The sequence below is a fragment of the Grammomys surdaster genome, unplaced genomic scaffold (assembly GCF_004785775.1).
Source record: "Grammomys surdaster isolate TR1022 unplaced genomic scaffold, NIH_TR_1.0 255, whole genome shotgun sequence".
Classification (NCBI taxonomy): Eukaryota; Metazoa; Chordata; class Mammalia; order Rodentia; family Muridae; genus Grammomys; species Grammomys surdaster.
In genome coordinates, this window is record NW_021604696.1 from 7,454,584 (window position 1) to 7,475,336 (window position 20,753).

At 43.8% G+C, this 20,753-nt stretch overlaps 2 protein-coding genes across 3 annotated transcripts in view; one reads left to right on the top strand and one right to left on the bottom strand.

The window, feature by feature from the left end:
- Positions 1–6,453: 6,453 nt before the first annotated feature.
- Positions 6,454–15,968, bottom strand: LOC114627542 (cytochrome c oxidase assembly factor 5). The gene is made up of 3 exons (XM_028775385.1): positions 15,800–15,968; positions 14,262–14,345; positions 6,454–7,007 (listed from the first exon to the last, which is right to left on the bottom strand). The coding sequence occupies exons 1-3, from the start codon at positions 15,896–15,898 to the stop codon at positions 6,966–6,968; spliced, it is 225 nt and encodes a 74-aa protein (XP_028631218.1). The 5' UTR covers positions 15,899–15,968; the 3' UTR covers positions 6,454–6,965.
- A 149-nt stretch (positions 15,969–16,117) lies between these two features.
- Positions 16,118–20,753, top strand: part of Unc50 (unc-50 inner nuclear membrane RNA binding protein) — an 8,436-nt gene continuing 3,800 nt past the window's right edge. The window contains exons 1-3 of one of the 2 annotated variants that reach the window (XM_028775389.1): positions 16,118–16,341; positions 17,229–17,512; positions 18,712–18,832. In XM_028775389.1, coding sequence (XP_028631222.1) covers positions 17,233–17,512; positions 18,712–18,832 — 401 coding nt within the window. In that variant the 5' untranslated portion in view covers positions 16,118–16,341; positions 17,229–17,232. The remainder of the gene's footprint in view (positions 16,342–17,228; positions 17,513–18,711; positions 18,833–20,753) is intronic. The other variant, XM_028775390.1, reaches the window with a different exon arrangement.

Below are 20,753 nucleotides of genomic sequence, written 5' to 3' on the forward strand. Positions count from 1 at the left end.
AGACTAATCCAGGATAAAAACTTTCTAATCCTGGTTGCCTCATACGTAGCATGTTGACAGACTTGTGGGTGCACTTCCTCAAGCTAGTCTGAACAGTGACCCCAGTTTCTATCCTGGATTATCCTTCCCCCTAGACACTGGTGAGCAGGTTCATGCTCTGAGCCTTTGACTCCCTCCACCAACAGTAAACCAAGGGATACCATACACTGTCAGCACCCCCACAAGCACACAGTAAAGTGGGCTACCTTTTGATCCATATTTTGGCTAACCAATCAGATAAATAGCATCTTTCTTTTTACTACCTGTGTAAACCCAACATTAAACCAAGAATGTCTGTTTAAATGGATCCATATTAGTCAATTCAATCTGATTTAGCTTTGTTCTTTTTTTTCTTAAACAACTAAGTTTTGAAAGTAATTGCTTATTTCATGTATGTGAGGACACTGTAGCTGTCCTTAGACACACCAGAAGACAGCATCGGATCCCATTACAGATGGTTGTGAGCCACCATGTGGTTGCTGGGAGTTGAACTCAGGACCTCTGGCAGAGTTCTTGACTGCTGAGCCATCTGTCTGGCCCTTTAGCTTTTGTGCTTTCTGCTTCTATCCCTGCCTTTAAATTACAACCCTGTACATATTTGCCCAGACTCTGCTTTATGAATTAGAAAACGTAAGCTCTTCAGTATAGTCACCTCGGGGGTCCCATTGTGTACCTCACCGGACTGTAGATCTCTAGGTACAAATGTTGGGGGGGATGGCCACAGTCTCTTTCTCAGTGGCTTCCTCAGGGAAGGTCATTACTGTTTCTACACATAATGTAGGTTATATCCTCAGGCAGAGGGTAGGGGTGCTGCTGTAATGTAGAGTAGGGAAGACAGTCCTGTTAAACCATCAGACTTGGAGAATTCAGTATCCCCAGCTAGCTCATCGCCACCCAGCACACTCACTTTAAATGATGTCGGCTGAGGAGAGCTTGTAAGTCAGCCAGTGCATGATGGAGACTTGTCTTTAGTTTTGGGAGCTTCAGTTATGGACCATTGAAAGGAGTGTGTGTGTGTGTGTGTGTTGGGGTGTGTGTATGTATGTGGCATGTGTTTGGTGTGTGGCGTGTGTGGTATGTGTTGTGTGTGGTGTGTGTGTGGAGTGTGTATGTGTGTGTGTGGTGTGTGATGTGTGTATGTGGTGTATATGTGGTGTGTGTTTGGTGTGTGTTGTATGTGGCGTGTATGTGTGGTGTGTATGTGTGGTGTGGGGGGGTGTGTGTCTAGTGTATGTGTTGTGTGTATGTGTGTGTGGGGTGTGTTTGTGTGGTGTGTATGTCGTGTGTGTGTTTGTGTGTGTGTGTTTGACTATAAAGGGATTTATTGACTTACTCCGTTGGAAGCTTAGCTTCCTACATTCTGGAGAGGCTGAGAACCTGGCAGTGGCAAAGCTGGAAGCCTCAGAACAAGAGACCAATGATACGGTCTGAGTGTGAACCTGAAGGCCCGGAAGCTCCCTAGGCAGTTGCTGGTCTGAGTCTAATCTTTACAGGCAATGCAGCAGCAATAGACACTTGCTGGAGCCTGTGGCACTGTCTGGCTTTCTCTGTCTCTGGTTCTCTTACATCTGGGGCCTCAACCTACTAGGGTGCAGCCCACATTCCTGGCCTGCCCTTGCCGTTCCTCTCCTGTGTCAATCCTCTTCAAAGTGTCCTTCTAACACACTCAGAAGTGGCATTGTACTAACCCCAGGGCCCTCTCAGTCTCGCCAGCTAGGATCAGCTGTCAGCACATGCCATCAGGTCATTTAGATCTGTCTTTCCCCATACACCCTGGTCCCTCCTGGTCCCTGGTCGGGAACACTGCTCTCCCTCCTCCTGCTCCCTTTAAAGCTCATCTCTAATGACCACTTAGGAAAAAGTCCTTTAAATATTCTCATCTAATTTTTAATAGTTGACAATTTGTTTGTGAATGTATTTTGTAAAAGGCTTATTTACATTCTTCTAAATGATATGTCTTGCATATTTGGTCTGCCCTGCCATTTACCTTTGTATTCATAAGGACAGGTGTAGTTCTTGCAATAAAGGAGCTGCTCAGAGTTTACTGGATGAGGGGCTGGCAAGACAGCTCAGCAGGTAAGAGTGCTTGTCATTGAACCTTACAATCGGAGTTTGATCCCTAGATCACATGGTTAAAGGAGAGAACTCCCTCTGACCTCTGCATGCACACATGTGCTCACACCACCCCACCCCCAGTTTACTAAACGAAGATAAATAAATGGTGAGTTTGTAGTGTTATTGAACCCTTCCAATGCCTGCGCTATGTTGTCTGTCTTCCCTTGTAGCCACCAGTTATTCTAGATTCAACGGAAGAGGACAAACTTGGGAGCACAGTGTGGCAGCAGCACAGTCTTTCTTGGGAGCAAGTGAGAGGGTATTTATTTATTTTAGAGTTTCTATTGTTGCGACTAAACACCATGACTAAAAGCAAGTTTGGGAGGAAAGGGTTTATTTGGCTTACACTTTCATATTGCTATTCATCACTGAAGGAAGTCAGGACAGGAACTCAAAACAGGGCAGGAACCTGGAGGCAGGAGCTGATGTGGAGGCCACGGAGGGGTCCTACTTACTGGCTTGCTTGACCTTTCTTATAGAACCCAAGACCACCAGCCCAAGGATTCCACTTTCCACAATGGGCTGGGCCCTCCCCCATTAATCACTAGTTAAGAAAATGGCCTACAGCTGGATCTTACGGAGACATTTTCTCAGTTGAGATTACCTCTCTTCAGATGACTTTAACTTGTGTCAAGCTGACATAAACTAGCCACTGCAGCATCTTATAAACATGAGGGATGATGAGAGTCAGGATGAAGGTGACATGACTTGTCATTTGATGACACTAAACATTCTATCTCCTTTCCTCTATACTGGTTATATTTAATAACGAAAATTATTTAAATCCAACACTCAAAAGAAAAACCTGGAAATGAAATTTAGGAAAGTGGGCCAAGGATCAGTGGGTGTACATGCTTGTCACCAGGCACGCAGGCCTGAATTCGACTCCAGGAGCTATGTGGGGAGAAAGGAGAGACCTGGCTGCTGTTGTCCTCCGACCTCTATGTGTGGATATCTCCCCACCCCAAAAAATGTAAAACAAAAAAGGCTGACAAAAGCGTATCATCAAGGAACAAGATACTTAGGAATAAACAATCAAAAAGGAGAAAATCTAATACACTGAAAACCTTCAATTTTTGCTATGATTAGACACCAACTAGATACCACATGTATCTTATTGACTGGAAGAGTTAATCGTGTTCAGATGTCAGTGTGCCAGGCTGCTTGGGAGGTTAAATGCAGTCCCTATTCAAATGCCAACAGCACTCTTTTTTTTTACAGATAGAATATATATATCCTAAAATACAGAGTCTCAAAGAGTTCTACATACCCCAAATAATCTTGAAACAGAACAAAGATGCTTTGTGATTTCAAGTTTTTATTTTAGAACAAACACTTTCTGATTTCAGATTTTTATTTCAGAACAAACACTTTCTGATTTCCAATTTTTATTATAATTCTCTAGTAATCAAAGCAGTGGCATTGGCATGAAGGCAGACAGAAGCCACAGGACAGACTGGGCTCAGAGACAGCCCCACCATGCATGGTGGGATGTTTTCCCACCAAAGGGCAGCGTGCAAAGCTAGATATCCATCCACATGTGAGGAGTAGAAAGTCAGACCTTACATCACACACAAAGATGAACTCAAAATGCATCAAAGGGCAAAGCTAAGAGCAAAAAGCTAAAATTCCCAGGGCAAGCTATAGTCAGCTCCCTTGGGTTTGGTGGGTCAATGCTTTTGTGGCTATGACTACCAAAAATTCAACCAGAGTAAACAACCCAACTATTAATGGGCAAAGGACCTAAAAAGATTTCTTCAACCGATATATAAAGAAGGCCACCAAGCATATAGACCACATGACATCAGTAGTCAGGGAACTAGGAAGCAGAAGCACTGGTAGATCTTAATGCCTACTAGAATGGCCACTAAAAAGCAGTAAGATTCACAGGACAAAGGCAGTTCTAATCTCTGCACTGCTGGCAGAACATAAAATAGTGTGGCTGCTATGGAAATTATGGCAGTGCCTACTAGTAAAAACAATTACCCTATGACATACAATCTGCTGCGTGTACACTAAGACTGAAAGCGGGGGGGTCCTAGGGATATTTGTATATACATGTTCACAGCATAGTCAGGAGCTCCAGGGTGGGAACAACTGAGGTACCCACGGCTGGATGAGTAGGTAACAAGATACATACAACATACATACAACATACACTAAAATACTATTTGTCCTTACAAAGGAAGGAGACTCTGATACCTGATATGAACCTTATGGTATTTCACACACTTACACTCGCACACATACACTCACACACACACACACACTTACACACACAGAGTCCACGAGTACCAGGCACTTAAGGTACTCAAATTCAGAAACCGGAAAGAGAATGGTGATTACCATGAGGAGAGAGTATGCTAAGGACAGGGCAGGGAGGGGCGACCTGGCAGTGGCTGGGAGTTATTAGATGGGCACCCTGTGCATTTTCTGAGGTAGATGCAGTGGTGCAGGCATACTGCACTGCACTGCACTGTGAATGTGCTCCACATGATATATATGGAGCTATATGCTTAACCATGCTAAGGTCTATTATTTTTATTTAATAACTAATTTTAAAGATGGTCATGAATAAAGCTGTGTAAAATTATTTTGAGAGCACAGGCCTACAGGTAAGAGGGAAAATTTTAAAATTCTTCAGTGAAGATAAAAGCTTCTGTAAGTTTGGGTTAGGAATGGTTTCTTAGGGTACACTGAAAGGAAAACCACATTGTCGTTTTCCAATATGAAAACTGCTCTAGTCAAGAGCAGCAGTGTGTGCCTTCTGGGAAGTGCAATGGTGAAAATGCTTGCTCCATGTTCAAGGCTTTGGGGATTTCTGGCCAGCCTGGGCTAAGACACATAAAGGCAATGTATAAAAATAAAAACTGTGCTTCAGAGAGTAACTGAAAAGATTGAGAAGGACAAACCACAAGCTGAAAAAAATCCCAATTAATCTTTAACAGATGAGTCACTGTAAAAAAAATTCTTACAGGAAACTAAAAAGCTAGCCCAGCTGAAAGCCAGACTGTAAGCTAAATAAGCATTCTGCAACGGCAGCATAGCAAGCCAGTAAAGACATGAAAAATCCTCAGGTTATTAGACATTAGAGAAATGCAAACCAAGATTCCAGTTAGATGCCTCTTCATCCCAAGCAGAATGTCTGTCAGCAATATGAACAGGTTGGGGTGCTGGAGCCTAGATCTCATGACAACATGAATGGTGATAAAACCACTGTAGAAAATATAATCAAGGCTGTCATAATACGACCCTGGAGTTCTACTCTAAGGCATGTATTAAATGAAACATTTTGAACTCTTTCACAGATGTGCATAGCATTAGTCAAAAGCCCCAAAGTAGAAACAGCTCAGAGCTCGTCTGCTCGATGGAGAAACACATGGCGTCTGTCTACTATAGACTGCTACTCAGCAGAACTACATCACAGACTGATGCTACATGAGAATAAACCCTTAAACTTGGTAACAGAACTCAGAAAAGACCGGACTATATAATTCCACGCATCTAACAGACCTAGAGTAGAGGGAAGGAGGGCAGAGTGCTAACACGGGTAGGTTCTGGAGAGGATGAGGCTGTTCTGGAAGTAGACAGTGCTGACTGCTGGATGCTCCACGAACACTCTAAATTCCACGGGACTGTATAATTCAAGGTTCAATTATGAGACGTGACTTTTTCCAAATAAAGCTAAATCTAGTCAAATGGAGGCATTTCATATAAACACATTTTACTCTCAGTTGAAACTGAAGCACTAGTGGGAGATGTGGCTCAGTGGTTGAGCTTCCTAGCATAGAAAGTGCAGTCCTCCACACTGCACACAGACACCAAGCTTGGGACATAGGCGGCAGTACTGAAGGGTGCAGTACCTCCCACCCCCAGTGGGGGCAGCACATGGAGCAGACCTCGGTGACACCCTAGGGAATCCTCACAGCTTCGAGAACTTTAAAACAGGAAGTGAACTTTCCCAATCCTGGACTGCTTTAGTCCCAGTGAACTATGGAACAATACAGAAGCTCTAATGACTCCCTGTTCAATGGCAAGATCACACTGAAGATTGAGTGTCCTGATGGCTCTCTACTGTATCAAGAGGTCAAAATAAAATGATCAGGATTCTACACTTTCCCAGCCACTTTCTGTCACTGACATTTGCGATCTAGAGTGAACATCGGTTCTTTCCATTTGCTACAGATTCCATTGTTTAGGGATGAGGCCCATAGCTCATCTTATGTGACTGTGAATGCTGAGACCAGGATCTAGCCAAGATCACCAAGGATGGAGCAGGAGCATAGGACCCAGAAAGACCATAGTGCTTCAGTAGGTGTGATTTGTGGGCCAGCTCATACTCTCCTTTTTGGAGCCCAGATCTTGAGGATGTGGACTGTGGCTGATATCACCCCTTTATGAGGAGAGGGCTGGCCTAAAATTGAAACCAAGAACCAGAAACAAGTTGTAGGAGGCTGGCAGCAGGTTCTGTGTTACTATCTATGCGGACCTTATGTGGTCTCCTGTATGCATTCTGTAGAATCTGACTGAAGAGTCATCCTTGAACAGAATCTCTCCATTAGGCAATTCCCAAAACACAGTAAGTTCTTAGCCCATAGTTGTTCAGTCCCATGGATCTTCTATAAATGACTTCACCCAGCAGAAGCATTCAGAAACGGCACTGATCTGATTTCTCTGGTGTTCTTAGGAGGACCACCTGGCCCGGAGGTCGAACAGATGCGGCAGCTACTGTGCTTCCCATTCTGGTTCTTTTGTGTTAAGGACCAGAGAAACTCCTGGGTGGTTTTCATCTTGCCTCCAACATAATGTTATCAATATCCTTTTCTTCCTCTGAATCTTGATCTGGCATCCAACTGAAAAGAAGCATACATACATTTAACCACATCTGGAGTAATAAACACAGCTGTGGTAAGGGGATGTCAGCAACTTTATGAAAGAAGGAAACGAGCTTCTAGAAAACTCAGCTGAGCATGTGGTTAATGCTACAGCCAGCATTCAGGAGGCCGAGACTGAGCACACGGCTAAGAGAGCTTGTGCTAACAAAAGGAAAACAAAAGTAATGAACAGGGCACTACAAACAAGAGACCACTTCCACCAAGGGCCAGTCAACAAAGACCGAACTTCCTGTAAAACTGAACTTCCATTTTTGTTTCAAGTATACTCAATGCATGTTCTAGCAAATCTACCTTTGTAAATTCAAATGTACTGGATATTTTTAAACAGCAACTAGAAAGATTAATGATCCATGATTACGGGATTAAAAATCCTTGCGTTCCCTCCTCTTAGGCTGACCTTGTTGTTCTTTGATTTAAGCCTCACAATGGAGCCACTTTCTTAGGGGCACAGGAAGAAGAGCCTGAAGCCAGTGTAAGGCAGAATTTTGAGGTCAATAGAGCTGTTCTGGAATTTTGTAGGAAGTAATTATTTGAGACAGGCCCTATTAGTGAGTCTGACAGTAGAACATCACCTGTGTACACAGAGCATAAAGCATCTGCAAGCCTTTGTAAAAAATATATAAATTATCTATTTTTCTGTGCTATGCTATGCTATGCTATACATTGAACCCAAGGCCTTGTACATGTAGCTCAACTGCTGAGCTACATTCCGTCTTTTTTATACACTTTTTTGATAGGGTCTCATGAAGCTGTCCAGGCTGGTCTTGAACTTACTCTATAACCCAAGAAGGCCTTAAACCTGTTGTTCTTCCTCGGTCTCTTCAGATAGCTGGTATCACAGTTTTGTACCACTGGGCCTGACTGAGCTCTATTTTCAAAAACACAATCTTCAAACATGAGAAAATTTGGAAGAACCACGGTAACAGCCTGGAGGAACAGTGTGAGAACCACTGTCTGCTCTGGGTCAAAGCATGATGGAAGGCCTGCCTCTTCCTGGCATCCACCAAGTCACTGACATTTTAAATTCAAAATTATTACAGTTACTCAAGAGATCACACCTGTCAGAAGACCAGGGAGGCTGCCCACAGACTCTAAGCTCTCTCTGCTCTAGACCTAACCTCTCAGATCGTCCCTAGCTCTGCAACACAACAGCAGCTGCAGGCTTCCTGTCCCCCGACCACATCTCTTGTGGATCCCACAGACCTTTCCCTCCTAACCTCCCCACCTCCACCTGTCATTGTCCTAGCCTCCAACACCAGCAGGCACTCACTCCAGGTGAACACATCAGCTGAGCAGGCCGGAAGAGCAGGCAGCACAGCCATCACACTCTGAAAATCCAGACAGAACAGAAACCAAGGAACGAACACTCACCAAAGACAAACCCAGAAATCAGCACCTAGACAAACCTAGAAATCACCCCAAACTCAGATGCCTCGATGCCAGCATAGAAACACAGTAACACCCAGGGCAGTATGTCTCCACTAGAGCCCAGCTACTCCCGTCGCAGCAAGCCCTAAATATTCCAACAAAGCTGAAGCCCAAGACAAAGACCTTAAAGCCAACTATGTAAAGATGACACAGGTCCCTAAAGAAGAAGCGAGTAAGTCCCTTAAAGATATCCAGGAAAGCACAAACAGTTGAAGGAAACAAAATGCTTCAAGACCTAAAAATGGAAATAGAAGCAACAAAGAAACATAAACTGAGGGAATTTGCAAAATGAAAAATTTGGTAATTGAATAGGAACAACCAAGGCAACAGGATACAAGAGACGGAAAAAAGAACCTCAGGCATTGAAGATATGATAGAAATGGATATATATCAGTCAAATAAAATGTTAATCTAAAAAATCCTAACACAAAACATCCAGGAAATCTGAGGCACAATGAAAACCCAAGAATAATAGGAATAGAGGAAGGAAAAGAATCCCAACTCAAAGGCTAGAAAACATTTCAACAAAATCATAGAAAAATTTACTAACCTAAAGGAGATGCCTATAAAGGTACAGGAAGCAAACAGAACACCAAATAGATACCAGAAAAGAAAGTCCCCTCGGGTCCCTACGTCTTTTGTCTGCCTGTGGGTCCCATTCCCTAACTGGGCTGCCCTGTCCAGTCTCAGTGGGAGAGGATGCACCTAGTCCTGCAGTGACTTGATGTGCCAGGTGAGGGGAGGTACCCAGAGGAGGCTCCTTCTTCTCAGAGGAGGTGAGGAGAGAATGGGAGGAGAATCTGTGAGATGTTACTGGGAGATGTAGGGCTGATATTGAAATGTAAAATGAATAGATTCATAAATTAGAAAAAAAACTCCCCTCATTACGTAATAAAACACCAAATATACAGAACTAAGAAAGAATATTAAAAAGCTGCAAGGTGAAAAGACTAAGTAACATAGGCAGATCTATTAGAATTATACCTCATTTCTCACTTGAGATTCTAAATGCCACTAGAGCCTGGACAGATGTGCTGCAAACTCTAAGAGACCATAGATGCCAGCCCAGGCTACTATACCCAGCAAAACTTTCAACCAACATAGATGGAGAAAATAACATATTCCATGATAAGGTCAAATTTAAACAATTCCTATCTACAAATCCAGCCCTATGTGAAGGAAAACTCCAACCTAAGGAGGTTAACTACACCCATGAAAATAGAAAATCTCACACCAGCAAAACAAAAAGACAGGAAACACAACACAACCACCACAAACAATAGAAATAGCAAAATAACAGGAATCAACAATCACTGGTTATTGATATCTTTCAATACCAATGGTCTCAATTCCAAAATAAAAAGACACAGAGTAATGGCATGGATGTGAAAACAGGATCCCTGTACTTCTGCTGCATCCCAAGAAACACATTTCAACATCCACGGTAGACACTACCTCAGGGTAAAGGGTTAGAAAAGGATATACCAAGCAGATGGACCTAAGAAATAAGGTGGTGTAGCCATTTTAATATCTAATAAAGTAGACTTCAAACCAAAATTAATCAAAAGCGACGAGGAAGGATACTACATACTCTTCAAAGGAAAAATCCACTAAGATGATATTTCAGTTCTTAACATGTATGCCCAAAATATAAGGGCACCCAAGTTTCTAAAAGAAACACTACTACTGCTTAAACCCCATACTGACCCTCAGACACTGATAGAGGGAGACTTCAATACTGACTCTCATCAATGGTCGTCCAGACAAAAACTAAAGAGAAACCCTGGAGCTAAGAGACATTATAAACCAAAATGGACCTAACAGATGTACAGAACCCAAACACAAAGAATATAGCTTCCTCTCAGAACCTCATAGAACTTTCTCCAACCTTGACCACATACTTAGTCACAGAGCAAGTCTCAGCAGAAACAAGAAAACTGAAATAACTCCTACCAAACCACTGCAAATTAAAGCTGGATAGAAACAACAAACAACAGGAAGCCTACAAACTCATAGAAACGGAACAACTCTACTGAATGAAAAATGGGTCAAGTCAGAAATAGAGAAGACTTCTAGAATTCAATGAAACGGATACACAGTATACCCTAACCTAATGTCTTAATTGGTACAAGGCATTGTATTGGCATAAAAACAGATACATTAATCAATGGAATCAAACTGAAGACCCTAACGTAAACCCAAAAATATACAGACACCTGATTTTTGATAAAGAAGCCAAAAATACACACTGGAAAAAAGACAGCATCTTCAACAATGTGGAGCAAAATGAAAGCAGTGATAACAAAAGAGTTCATAGAACCAAGTACCTAGATTTTTTTTTTTTAAAAAAAAAAGAGAGACCTCATACAGCAACTTAACAGCACACCCGAAAGCTCTAAACAAAAGTGCACACCCAAGAGGAGTAGACACCAAGAAATAACCAAGCTAAGGGCTGAAATTAATAAAACAGAAACAGAACAATACAAAGAATGAAACAAAGAGTTCTTTGAGAAAAATCAACAAGATAGACAAACCCTTAGGCAAACTAACTAATGGCAGAAAGAGAGAACATCAAAATTAACAAAATCAGAAATAAAAGGGGACATAACAAAGGACAGTCAGTCCAGAGAATCCTAAGGACATACTTTAAGAACCTGCACTCCTCCAAACGGGAAAATCTAGAAGAAATAGATAGTTTTCACAGTAGGTACTATTTACCCTAATCAAGGTCTATTTACCTAAGATCAGAAAAAAAAAAAATCTAAATAGACCTATAGCCCCTAGCAAAATAGAGGCAGTCATTAAAACCCTCCCAACCAGGAGACCAGGGCCAGAAGATTTTAGCACAGAAGTCTACCAGACTTTGAAAAAGGGTTACTGCCAAAACTCCTCAAATTATCCCACAATGCAGAAACAGAAGAACTAAGAAAGAATATTAAAAAGCTGCAACGTGAAAAGACTAAGTAACATATAGGCAGACCTATTAGAATTATACCTCATTTCTCACAGTTACCTGATACCACATACTCAACAAAGAAAACTATAGACTAATTTCCCTTATGCATATAGATGCAAAATTTCTCCATGAAATACTTGGAAACCAAATCTAAGAACACATTAAAAAGATCATCCACCATGATCAAGTAGGCTTCATTCCAGAGATACAGGGATGGTTCACTATACAAAAATCAGTAAATGTAATCTGCCATATAAACAAACTGGAAAAAAAAAGAAAAAAAGACATGAAAAGGCCTCTGATGAAAGTCTTAGACAGATCAGGGATACAAGGGATATAACCAAAAGATAATAAAGGCAGTTTACATCAAAGCAAGGTATGGCAGAGTGACAAAGGGTAGGGAAGAGAAGCTAGAATTTGGGGGAGCCTTTGAGGGGTGGTATGGAAACCTAGTGTAGTGGAAACTTCCTGTAATCCATAAAGGTGATCTTAACGGGGACTCCCAGTAATGGAGAATATGGAGTCCCAACTGGCCATCTCTTTTAGTTAGGCAAGGCTTCCAGTGGTGGGTCTGGTTACATTCAATTGGGTTGTTGACCAAGAAATGTCCCATGGAAATCCCCAAACAACCCAGGATGATGCTAAGATAAAGGATTGCTCTCCACACACTGATAACAGGCCTCCCCCCACCCCCATTGCAGAGCACAACATCCACAACTCACTGAACATGGAGAATTTGAGTTGGTGCCCATACAAAGCCTTCACCCCTCCATTCCAGTCTCTCTGGTGCAGAAAAGTACTCCGCAGGCTACCAAAGAGAAACATGTACACCAACCCAGCCACAAAGCCTTCAACCTAAAATCTGTCCTGCCTGCAAAATATGTTAGTGCAATGGTGGCTCAGAACTTGTGGGAACAGCCAAATCTTATTTGACTTAGACCCACTACACAAGAAGGAACCCATGCCCAATGCTGCTTGGGTAATCAAAAACCAGACTAGATAGCTCAAAGACCTAAGGTAAAATCAGACAGGACTGGCAAAAACAAAACACACAACAACAACAACAACAACAAATGATTTCTAATGATTTTCTGCTCTACTCATAGATCAGTGCCTTACCCAGTCACCATCAGAGAGGCTGCCTCTGGTTTCCTTCATGCATATGACCTCACAGAGCTTGAAGCAGCCAGCACAGGGCCTACACCAGACCCTCTTTACATAGATTCTAGCTATTAGCTTAGTAGTGTTATGGGAGATTCCTGACTGAGAGGGGGGTCCCTGGCTCTTTTGCTTGCTCTTGAGATTCTTTTCCTCCTGTTGGGTTGCTGTGTCCAACTTCAATATGAAAGTTTTGCTTCATCTTACTATATTTTATTTTGTCATGTTGGCTGCTATCTCTTAGAAGCCTAATGAAAGACAGAAAAGAAGTAGATTTGGAGGGCAGGGGAGGTGGGGGAGGGAAAACTGTAAGGATATAGTGTATGAGAAAAGAATCTATTTTTAAAAAAAAATTATTCAGAAGACAAAGTATGATAAAATATGAAAAAAAATGTTTTAGAAAGGAGAATGAATTCGTCCCCATAGGAGACATTGAGGAGATAAAGGCAGGAGACTCCCAGATTCCAAGTCAGCCTGAGTTACACATTGTCAGATGTGGCAGCACACACCTTTAATCCCAGCACTTGGGAGGCAGAGGCAGGTGGATCTCTGAGTTTGAGGCCAGCCTGGTCTACAGAATGAGTTCTAGATCAGCCAGATATACATAGTGTGACCTTATCTCAAAAAGAAAGAAAAAAGAAGAGGAGTCAGAAAAGAGGAATAAGAAGAAGAGGAAAAAGAGGAGGAAGAGGAGGAAGAGGAGGAGGAGGAGGAAAAGAAAGAAAGTGGTAGTGAAAGAAGAAAGTAAGACAGAAAGACTGAGGTCTAGGTGAGAGATTTCAGGCAGTTTACTGTCATTTATGCGATGACACAGCAGAACTCATTAACTCCTTTACTAATCTTTATGCCTTCCCAATGTTTGGATCATACTTTCAAATTCCTCGAAAACCTAAAAGCTTGCATTTCACAATTGACAAAACACAAGGGAAGACAAAGAAAGCTGCACAGGGAGGCCTGCCGTAAGTGGCAGGAAAATGGTGGAGAGCTGTCACCCAGGAGACAAGGCAGCACTGCCTTCCACTTCTCCCTTCCACTCTCCCTGGGTTTTGGTCTCCTTCGTGCTGAACTTCTGCACCCTCTGTTTCTTTATGAACAAAGGGGGTGAGCTCTCAGTGTAGTCCCAAAGCCAGCAGACACAGGCTCAGACCCATGGATGTGCCTTCTTTCAAGGAAAACTCACATTTCTGCTTCACATTTTTTTTTCCCTTAAAATGCCTGTTTCCATCCCAAAGACCTGTGTAGATCTTTCAAGTCATGGAATGGCAGCACAGAGTCCCAGGCACCAGTGATGTCATTTGGGGCCCTCCTGCCACCATCCTTCACGCCAAAACTCAAACGCTGACACTTCCTCCTGGTCATGTAAGACAGAAGTGCAAATACCGTCCTCAGCCTGGTAGGCTTGTGTGTGCATTCCAAATGCCCCAAGTTCATGCTCCCCAAGGTCAGCTCCTTCTATTTAAGACTTGCTGAGACCTCATCCTCAAACTTTCAGGAAACCATGAGGGCCAGCTGTTCTATAGGATAACAAGGTATGCTCCCCTATGTTCATCACTGGAGTCCCCACATCATTATCCAAACCATATCAGTACAACCAATTTATGATCATTAAATCATTCACATTTGATTCTAAGTATAGTTAACAAAAGCTTTCAAAATGGTTCCTCACTTACCATTGATCTTTTACACTCAAAAAACGAATACTGCAAAGCTCTGCAGTAGCCTTCCTTCAAACACTGCCGTGGGGATTTTCCTTCCTGTGACATACAAACCAGTATGAATATCTGAAAAACTGTCCCACAAAGCACAAGACAACTGTTCTTCTGAAAGTAGTTTCTTTTTTTTTTTAAGTTGATTTAAGTAAATTTTCAATTCCTTTTTATTTAACCTTTTTGGTTAAAGAAAAACAAACGTAAAGATTATCAAATAAGTACTTTGAGTCTTTTTAAATTTAAATTTATACGCCTGCATTTACAAACATGCACCACGTACAGACCTGGTGCCCATGGAGGTGAAAAGAGGCTACCAGATCCTGGAACTGGAGGTATAGATGATTGTGCACCACCATAGGGCTGCTAGGCCCAAATCCTGGTCCTCTGTAAGAGCAACAAGTGCTCTTAACCACTGAGCCATCTATCTTTCCAGCGCCCAGAGCCTAAGATTTTTACAACACATCATTAATGTTTATATAAGCCTTCCTATGGATGAGAACCATGAATTGGATGCGTTAAAATAAGGACCTTTTAGTGTTGGTACTAAACTCTGTATATAAATATTAATGGGGGGACTGGAAAAATGGCTAAGTAAATAAAGTATTTGCTGCGCATGAGAGCTCCAGTTCAGCACTCACATAAAGAGCTGGGTATGGTGGCAGGAGCCTTTAATCCCAGAACTGAGTAGTAGAGACTAGCAGATCTGGTTCGTCTAGCCAATCGGGTTTACTGACATGTTTTGTCTCAATAAGGAAGAGGGGCTAGAGAGATGGGTCAGTGGGCAAGAGGGCTTGCTCTTTGGGGATCAAGGTCAGTAGGGGGAAAACCCTGTTGAGTTCCCTCTGGCAGTTTCAACTTTTCTGGATTCCCAAGGGTCATAAAACCTTAAGAAGTCTATTTTTGAGATAGTTCGGAGCCTTTTCCCCACTCCTCTTTCTCCTCACTATCCTCCACTGGAAGTTACACTGTTACCTTACCATCTGAGTTCATACCCTAAGTTTCTCTGAACCCCTATCATTCCTCGACTGTTTCCCATGGCAGCGCAGAGTATAAAGGCTTATGTTGAATTCCTCCCAGAATGCAATGCTGTAAGTTTAAGATGGGTTAAAGATCGGCAGAGAGAAACTAAGGCACGCCATAAGATACTTCCATATTCTAGAAGCCAAGAAACCAAAAATCTCCACCACAGATCAAGTAGCCATGCGGCGCAGGCACAGGCCTCAGCAGCTTCCCTTAGAGTGGGAGTCTCTGGTGGCGAGTGCTCAAAAGTTAGTGCCAGCACTCGGGAATTGCTTCTTGAACTGATAGCTGAATGTTTACAAAACCCTTAGGTGGGTAGTACGTTATCTCCCATTCAACACCAGTGAGAACCGGGGATGAGAGCTCAAGAGATCTGTCCTAAGTCAGGAGCGGCGCGCGACCTCTACCCTCGACGTGACCTCCCTAGCAGGCCAACATGGAGCCAGTCTTGGCTGAGCTCTGCCACCCAGATCCGCTACCTGGAGCACACAGGCCGACTGCAGCAGACATGCACCCAGGTCCTCCTTCACGCCCGAGCACGCACCGCCCTCCGGCTTGTCTTCATAATACCGGGGCATGGCGGGGCCCACCGCCCTCGCCACACCAGATCACGGGCTTCGGTCGCCCCGGACCGCCCGAAAGGGCGTGGGCACACCCACTGACAAGCGAGGGGGTGGGAGAAATCCTCAACTTCCGGCTGACTCTGCAGGGTGTGCGCATGCGTGGCGGAAGTGTGTGTCCGTGACGCAAATACAGAGCGCCGCAAGTGCGGGCTACGTAGCGGTAAGGGAAGTGGCCCCAGCGGCGGCTGGGCTAGGCTGCCGGGTGAAGGTGGAGGTAGTCCTGGGCCCGGGGCGAGGCCTCGCGGGCCTTCAGGTGCGGCCTGCTCTGTGTACGCAGGGTGGCGTTCGTGCCGACGGCCGTTTCCACAGTCTGCTCGCGACCTGGCGTCTCAGTGGCCGGGTGAGGGACTAGACGGCGCCCGGCAGCTCGAGTCCTAGGCCCGCCGTGGAGCTACTGGGTAAAACCAAAGACGCCCGTTTACTTTGGAATTGCAGGATTAGAGCCATTTTTAAAATTCTAAGCAGGACTGGAATTTTGCACAGAGACACACACCCTGAAACCTTGTCGTTGCTTACTCTTAAGTCAGATGTCATTGGGCCGTCTGTATTTTTAGTTGACAGAGGCTTGGGATATTGGAGACCTGCTGGCGGGGCGGGGCGGACGGGGCGCGGCGGAGCGCCTCGGCGGTAGGCTGGTAGGTAGGGTGGCTGGGCGGTGACCAACAGGCGTTTAGCTTCGGACTAGTTGGACCGGACCTTCCGCACTCTTACTCCTCTTACCCAGCTATTCTAGGAGTAAAACCATCAAGGAGTGGAATTTGCTTCGTTTTTATTGTCACATTCTGAATAACCAGGAACTTGCTGGCCATCGCTGACGGACTTGTACAAATAAGTTGTGTGTCTTATCTTTTCAGTAACTTTGCTTTTAGCTTAAACTTTTTTGTTTTAAATCTTGGTCATTGAAAACATGGATTTTTTTTTGAGCCAGTGTTTCAGTCATTGTCCCATGTCCATGAGGAAGTCATTGCATATCCCTATGCTTCTTTTTCCTTGGTCTCCATTAACAGTAGTGAGCTACTACAGCTGTCAAAGGCTTGATTGAGGTGAAGGTTAGGAAACCATGGACTCAAGTGGTTTCAGATGGTCCAGGAGAGCGTGGTACTGCCTCAAGGCATTAGCACTTGGCCAGTCCCTAGAGAAGCCCCAGAACGAACTCCATTGCTTCTGGCCCCTAATCCTTTCTGAAGGTGGCAGGAGAAATTGTCATAGCTCTGAAGAGGAGTTGCTAGTAGCCAAATATCACATCTAAAATTACCTCTAAGAGAAATGTTTTCATTCCATCTAGGAAGATGCTACCAAGTACTTCTTTGAGTTCTTCGATGCACGGGAACGGAGTATTAAATTCCAGGGATGCAGCAAGGCACACAGCTGGCGCGAAACGCTACAAGTACCTCAGAAGGCTTTTTCGATTTCGGCAGATGGACTTTGAGTTTGCTGCATGGCAGATGCTCTACCTGTTCACCTCCCCTCAGAGGGTTTATAGAAACTTTCACTACCGGAAGCAAACAAAGGATCAGTGGGCCAGAGATGACCCTGCCTTTTTGGTCCTCTTAAGTATCTGGCTCTGTGGTAAGTGTATCTCAGTTTACAAGCAGTATAGTTGGGAAACAAATTGGGGGTTTCAGAGGAAACTTGATCTTTTGTGATAATGTATAATGGGTCAGAATCTTGGGGTGCGTGAAGCTGTGGGGTTTGTTTGTGTTTTCTAAAACGTTAAAAAGCTAGCAAGAAAGAAAGTAGTGTTCTTCCTAGTCCTGGCTGTAACACATGCCAGAGTAAACTACTGTACTGGGCTGTGCAATAGTAGGGGTAAGAGGAGCTGGAGAGATGGCTCATCAGTTAAGAGCACTGAGGTCCTGAGTTCAATTTCCAGCAACCACATGGTGGCCCACAATCATCTGTATGGGATCTGATGCCCTCTTCTGGTGTGTCTGAAAAGAATGGCAGCGTACTCATAAATAAGTCTTTTTTTTTTTTTTAAAGAAAGAAAGAACAAAAGAAGGAAAGAAAGAAAGCAGGGGATGGGATTCCTCCCATAGTTGGTTTATTCCTTCTCTTTTGAGACAGCTTCTAGATGTCTAGGCCAGGCTGGCCTGGCACCCAGGATGGTCTTAACTCAGCCTCTTAGTGCTGCCATTACAGGCATGTTCTGCCATACTGGCTGACTTTAAAAACAAAACAAAACTAGTAAGAACCAAATCCAAGTGTATGCCAAGAAATGTTAGGATGGGAATTATATTTCTTAATAAGGCAAATCTGTGAGGCTAGGAGGTTGTCGTCTTTTTATTTTCATTTATGGCGGGAGGAGGGGCAGGGGTTGGTAGGAACCAGAGACCTAAATATACCAAGCAAGTGCTCTACCACAGAGCTACACCCCCAGCCTTTTGAGTAAGAGTTCTGAAAGTAATGATTGAACTTGAAAAGAACCGTTAAGTTCTCCAGTTCATCAGCTGGAATACATCATCAGTTCCAGTCAGTTATAGGGTATCGAAGTATGTAGGTGCTTTTCACATTTAACTGGACTTAAGAGTAAGTTGAGTGCCATCCGCACTGGTGTTCTGAGTGCTCTGTGTCCTGCTGAACTAGTCCATGAGTCCTGCCCCTTTACTGCATTCAGAGGTGCCGTTTATTTCAACATCAGTTGCACGTACCTTGTCTTGAGGGTTTTCTTCATTGTCTGTGTACCACCTCTACTACATGTGGGCATATGGGAGTCAGGGACTTGTACCCAAGAGCCTAGCAGTGACTCTTGTAACTCTCTATTTCAGTGTCCACCATAGGATTTGGCTTTGTGCTGGACATGGGATTTTTTGAGACAATAAAGCTGCTCCTGTGGGTCGTGTTCATAGACTGTGTAGGTGTTGGCCTTCTCATATCAACTTTAATGTGGTAAGTACCATAAAGTGCTTCCTTACGTGCTGCTAAGCCTCATAGCTAGTGAAAAGTGAGCCCAAGATAGAGTAGCTGAAGTGATGAGATTGACTGCCATGATTATTGTAACTTGGCTCCTGTGTCTGTACTCGGTCAGAAAATACTTTCATGGGTGCTTACTGTCATTGTACCAAATCCCAGAATGGTTAGACCTTGCTAAATTCTGATTTTTCATAATATATATGATTCTGCTTACATCTGGTTAGCTTTGTTTTCTACATTTGTTAGTGGGTACCATTTCTAGATGCATAAGTGCTTTGGTAGTGTTTAAATCCATTTAGATCTAGAAGGTTATCCTTTGGAGTTTTACTTCAGTCAAGTGTGTTTGAAATGAGTTTTGTTTTCAGTGTGGCTCCTCTAAGCTGAGAAGAAAGCACATCTAGAGGTCTTCAAAGGCCCTCAGCCTACTTCTGTCTGTGGTTGGGTGAGCAACTGTAGTTGGCTGTAGACTAGAGATGGTGTTCAGCATGTCACTGCTCTCAGAGAATGTTCTTGTGTGCTTGGCTTCCTGGGCAAAGGGTGGTGATGTAGCAAGTGGCTTCATAGAGGGTAAGGACTGAGCAGGAAGCAAAGAAAATGCAATAGTCTCAGACAGGTCCACATGCCAGCAGGCATATGTGGGACCTTCCTTTGTAAAGTGGAGTTTTCATAGATGGTTTTAGGGTAGCAGGATGGTAGACCTTTGGTACCTAGATAAGGTAGCTATTGCTATTTTAAACAAAAATGCTAAGGCTATATCTTGATGAAACCAGTCTTTTATTTTCCTTTGTAACTTTTGACTAGTAAAGTACAGGTTCTGTGGGTACTGGATAGTTAATTAAAAACTACTATGTGTCATTTCTAAATTTCTAAAATCTAGCCTAAAATTAATATTGATGATATAAATCAAATACTCATTGTCAAGCTACTCATGGGAGAAAAATATGTAAACTTCCAAGAAGTTGCTGAAAGTGTCTGCCGTGAGTGCAGTGACCTGGATGGCAAGCCACAGAGCAACACCTGCCGCTGATGTGGCTTTTGTCCCCCATAGTTTGATCAAGTAGGAACAGGCTTACTGTGCTCTTTGTGAGAATACCAGTATCATGAACTGTGAGGAGCTGGAAGTAGAAACAGTGACATACCTTCACCCCCAACCCTACCCCAAACATCCCCCAAAGTGCCATAGGAACCAGCACAAGGCCATGTTTTGGGGAGCTGTGGACACTTGATTCCTGTTTCCGAATGTCCAGTTGTAGAGACGTGCTTATGTGCAGCAGCATGCTAGGCCTGAGGACAGGGAACACTAAATGACTGTGAGGAAACGAGACTTAGAAAATAGGCTTGATAGGATCAGGGAAAAAATGGGCTTTTATGTTCATATCTGCAAGTGTGGGTTGGAGGGTAGGAGAGAAATGCAGAGCTAGGAAGCTAAGGACAAAATGAAGTCAGATTCACTGTTGGAAAGTCCTCAGTGTGGCAGTGAAGGTGTAGAGAAGCGGGGATGCCTGGTCAATGCAGGGGGTCAAGTGAGAGAGGGGATGCCCAGGACAGTGTGGTGATAATAGGCTGAGGAGAGAAGGGTTCAGAGCTTCCCATGTTAACAGACTTAGGAGACCGTGGGAAGTGCTGCTGAAGCATTCCTTGTTGGCTGTGTCAAGTCAGGGGCTGGTGGGATGCTTACTGCAGAGGTGAGCTGAGGGAGGGGGAGGACTGGAAACTACAGACAACAGTCTGGCCTGAGATATGTCCAACATGGAGGTGGGAAAGAAGCCAGTCAGTTGCCTTGAAGTTCTTTAGGAACCACTGTCTGTCGTGTTGGTTTAAGGGATGTGCAGAGGTGAAGCAGGAGGGCAAGTGGTCACACAGAGGACCTGTGAGCAGGAGGGCAGTGGTCACACAG

Excerpts from the sequence above, each read along its gene's own strand:
- LOC114627542 (XM_028775385.1), bottom strand. The coding sequence starts at position 15,898 with ATGCCCCGGTATTATGAAGACAAGCCGGAGGGCGGTGCGTGCTCGGGC. Across the intron at positions 14,346-15,799 it reads AGTCGGCCTGTGTGCTCCAG|GAAGGAAAATCCCCACGGCA; the intron begins GTAGCGGATCTG and ends TGTATGTCACAG. Across the intron at positions 7,008-14,261 it reads TTGAGTGTAAAAGATCAATG|TTGGATGCCAGATCAAGATT; the intron begins GTAAGTGAGGAA and ends GCTTCTTTTCAG.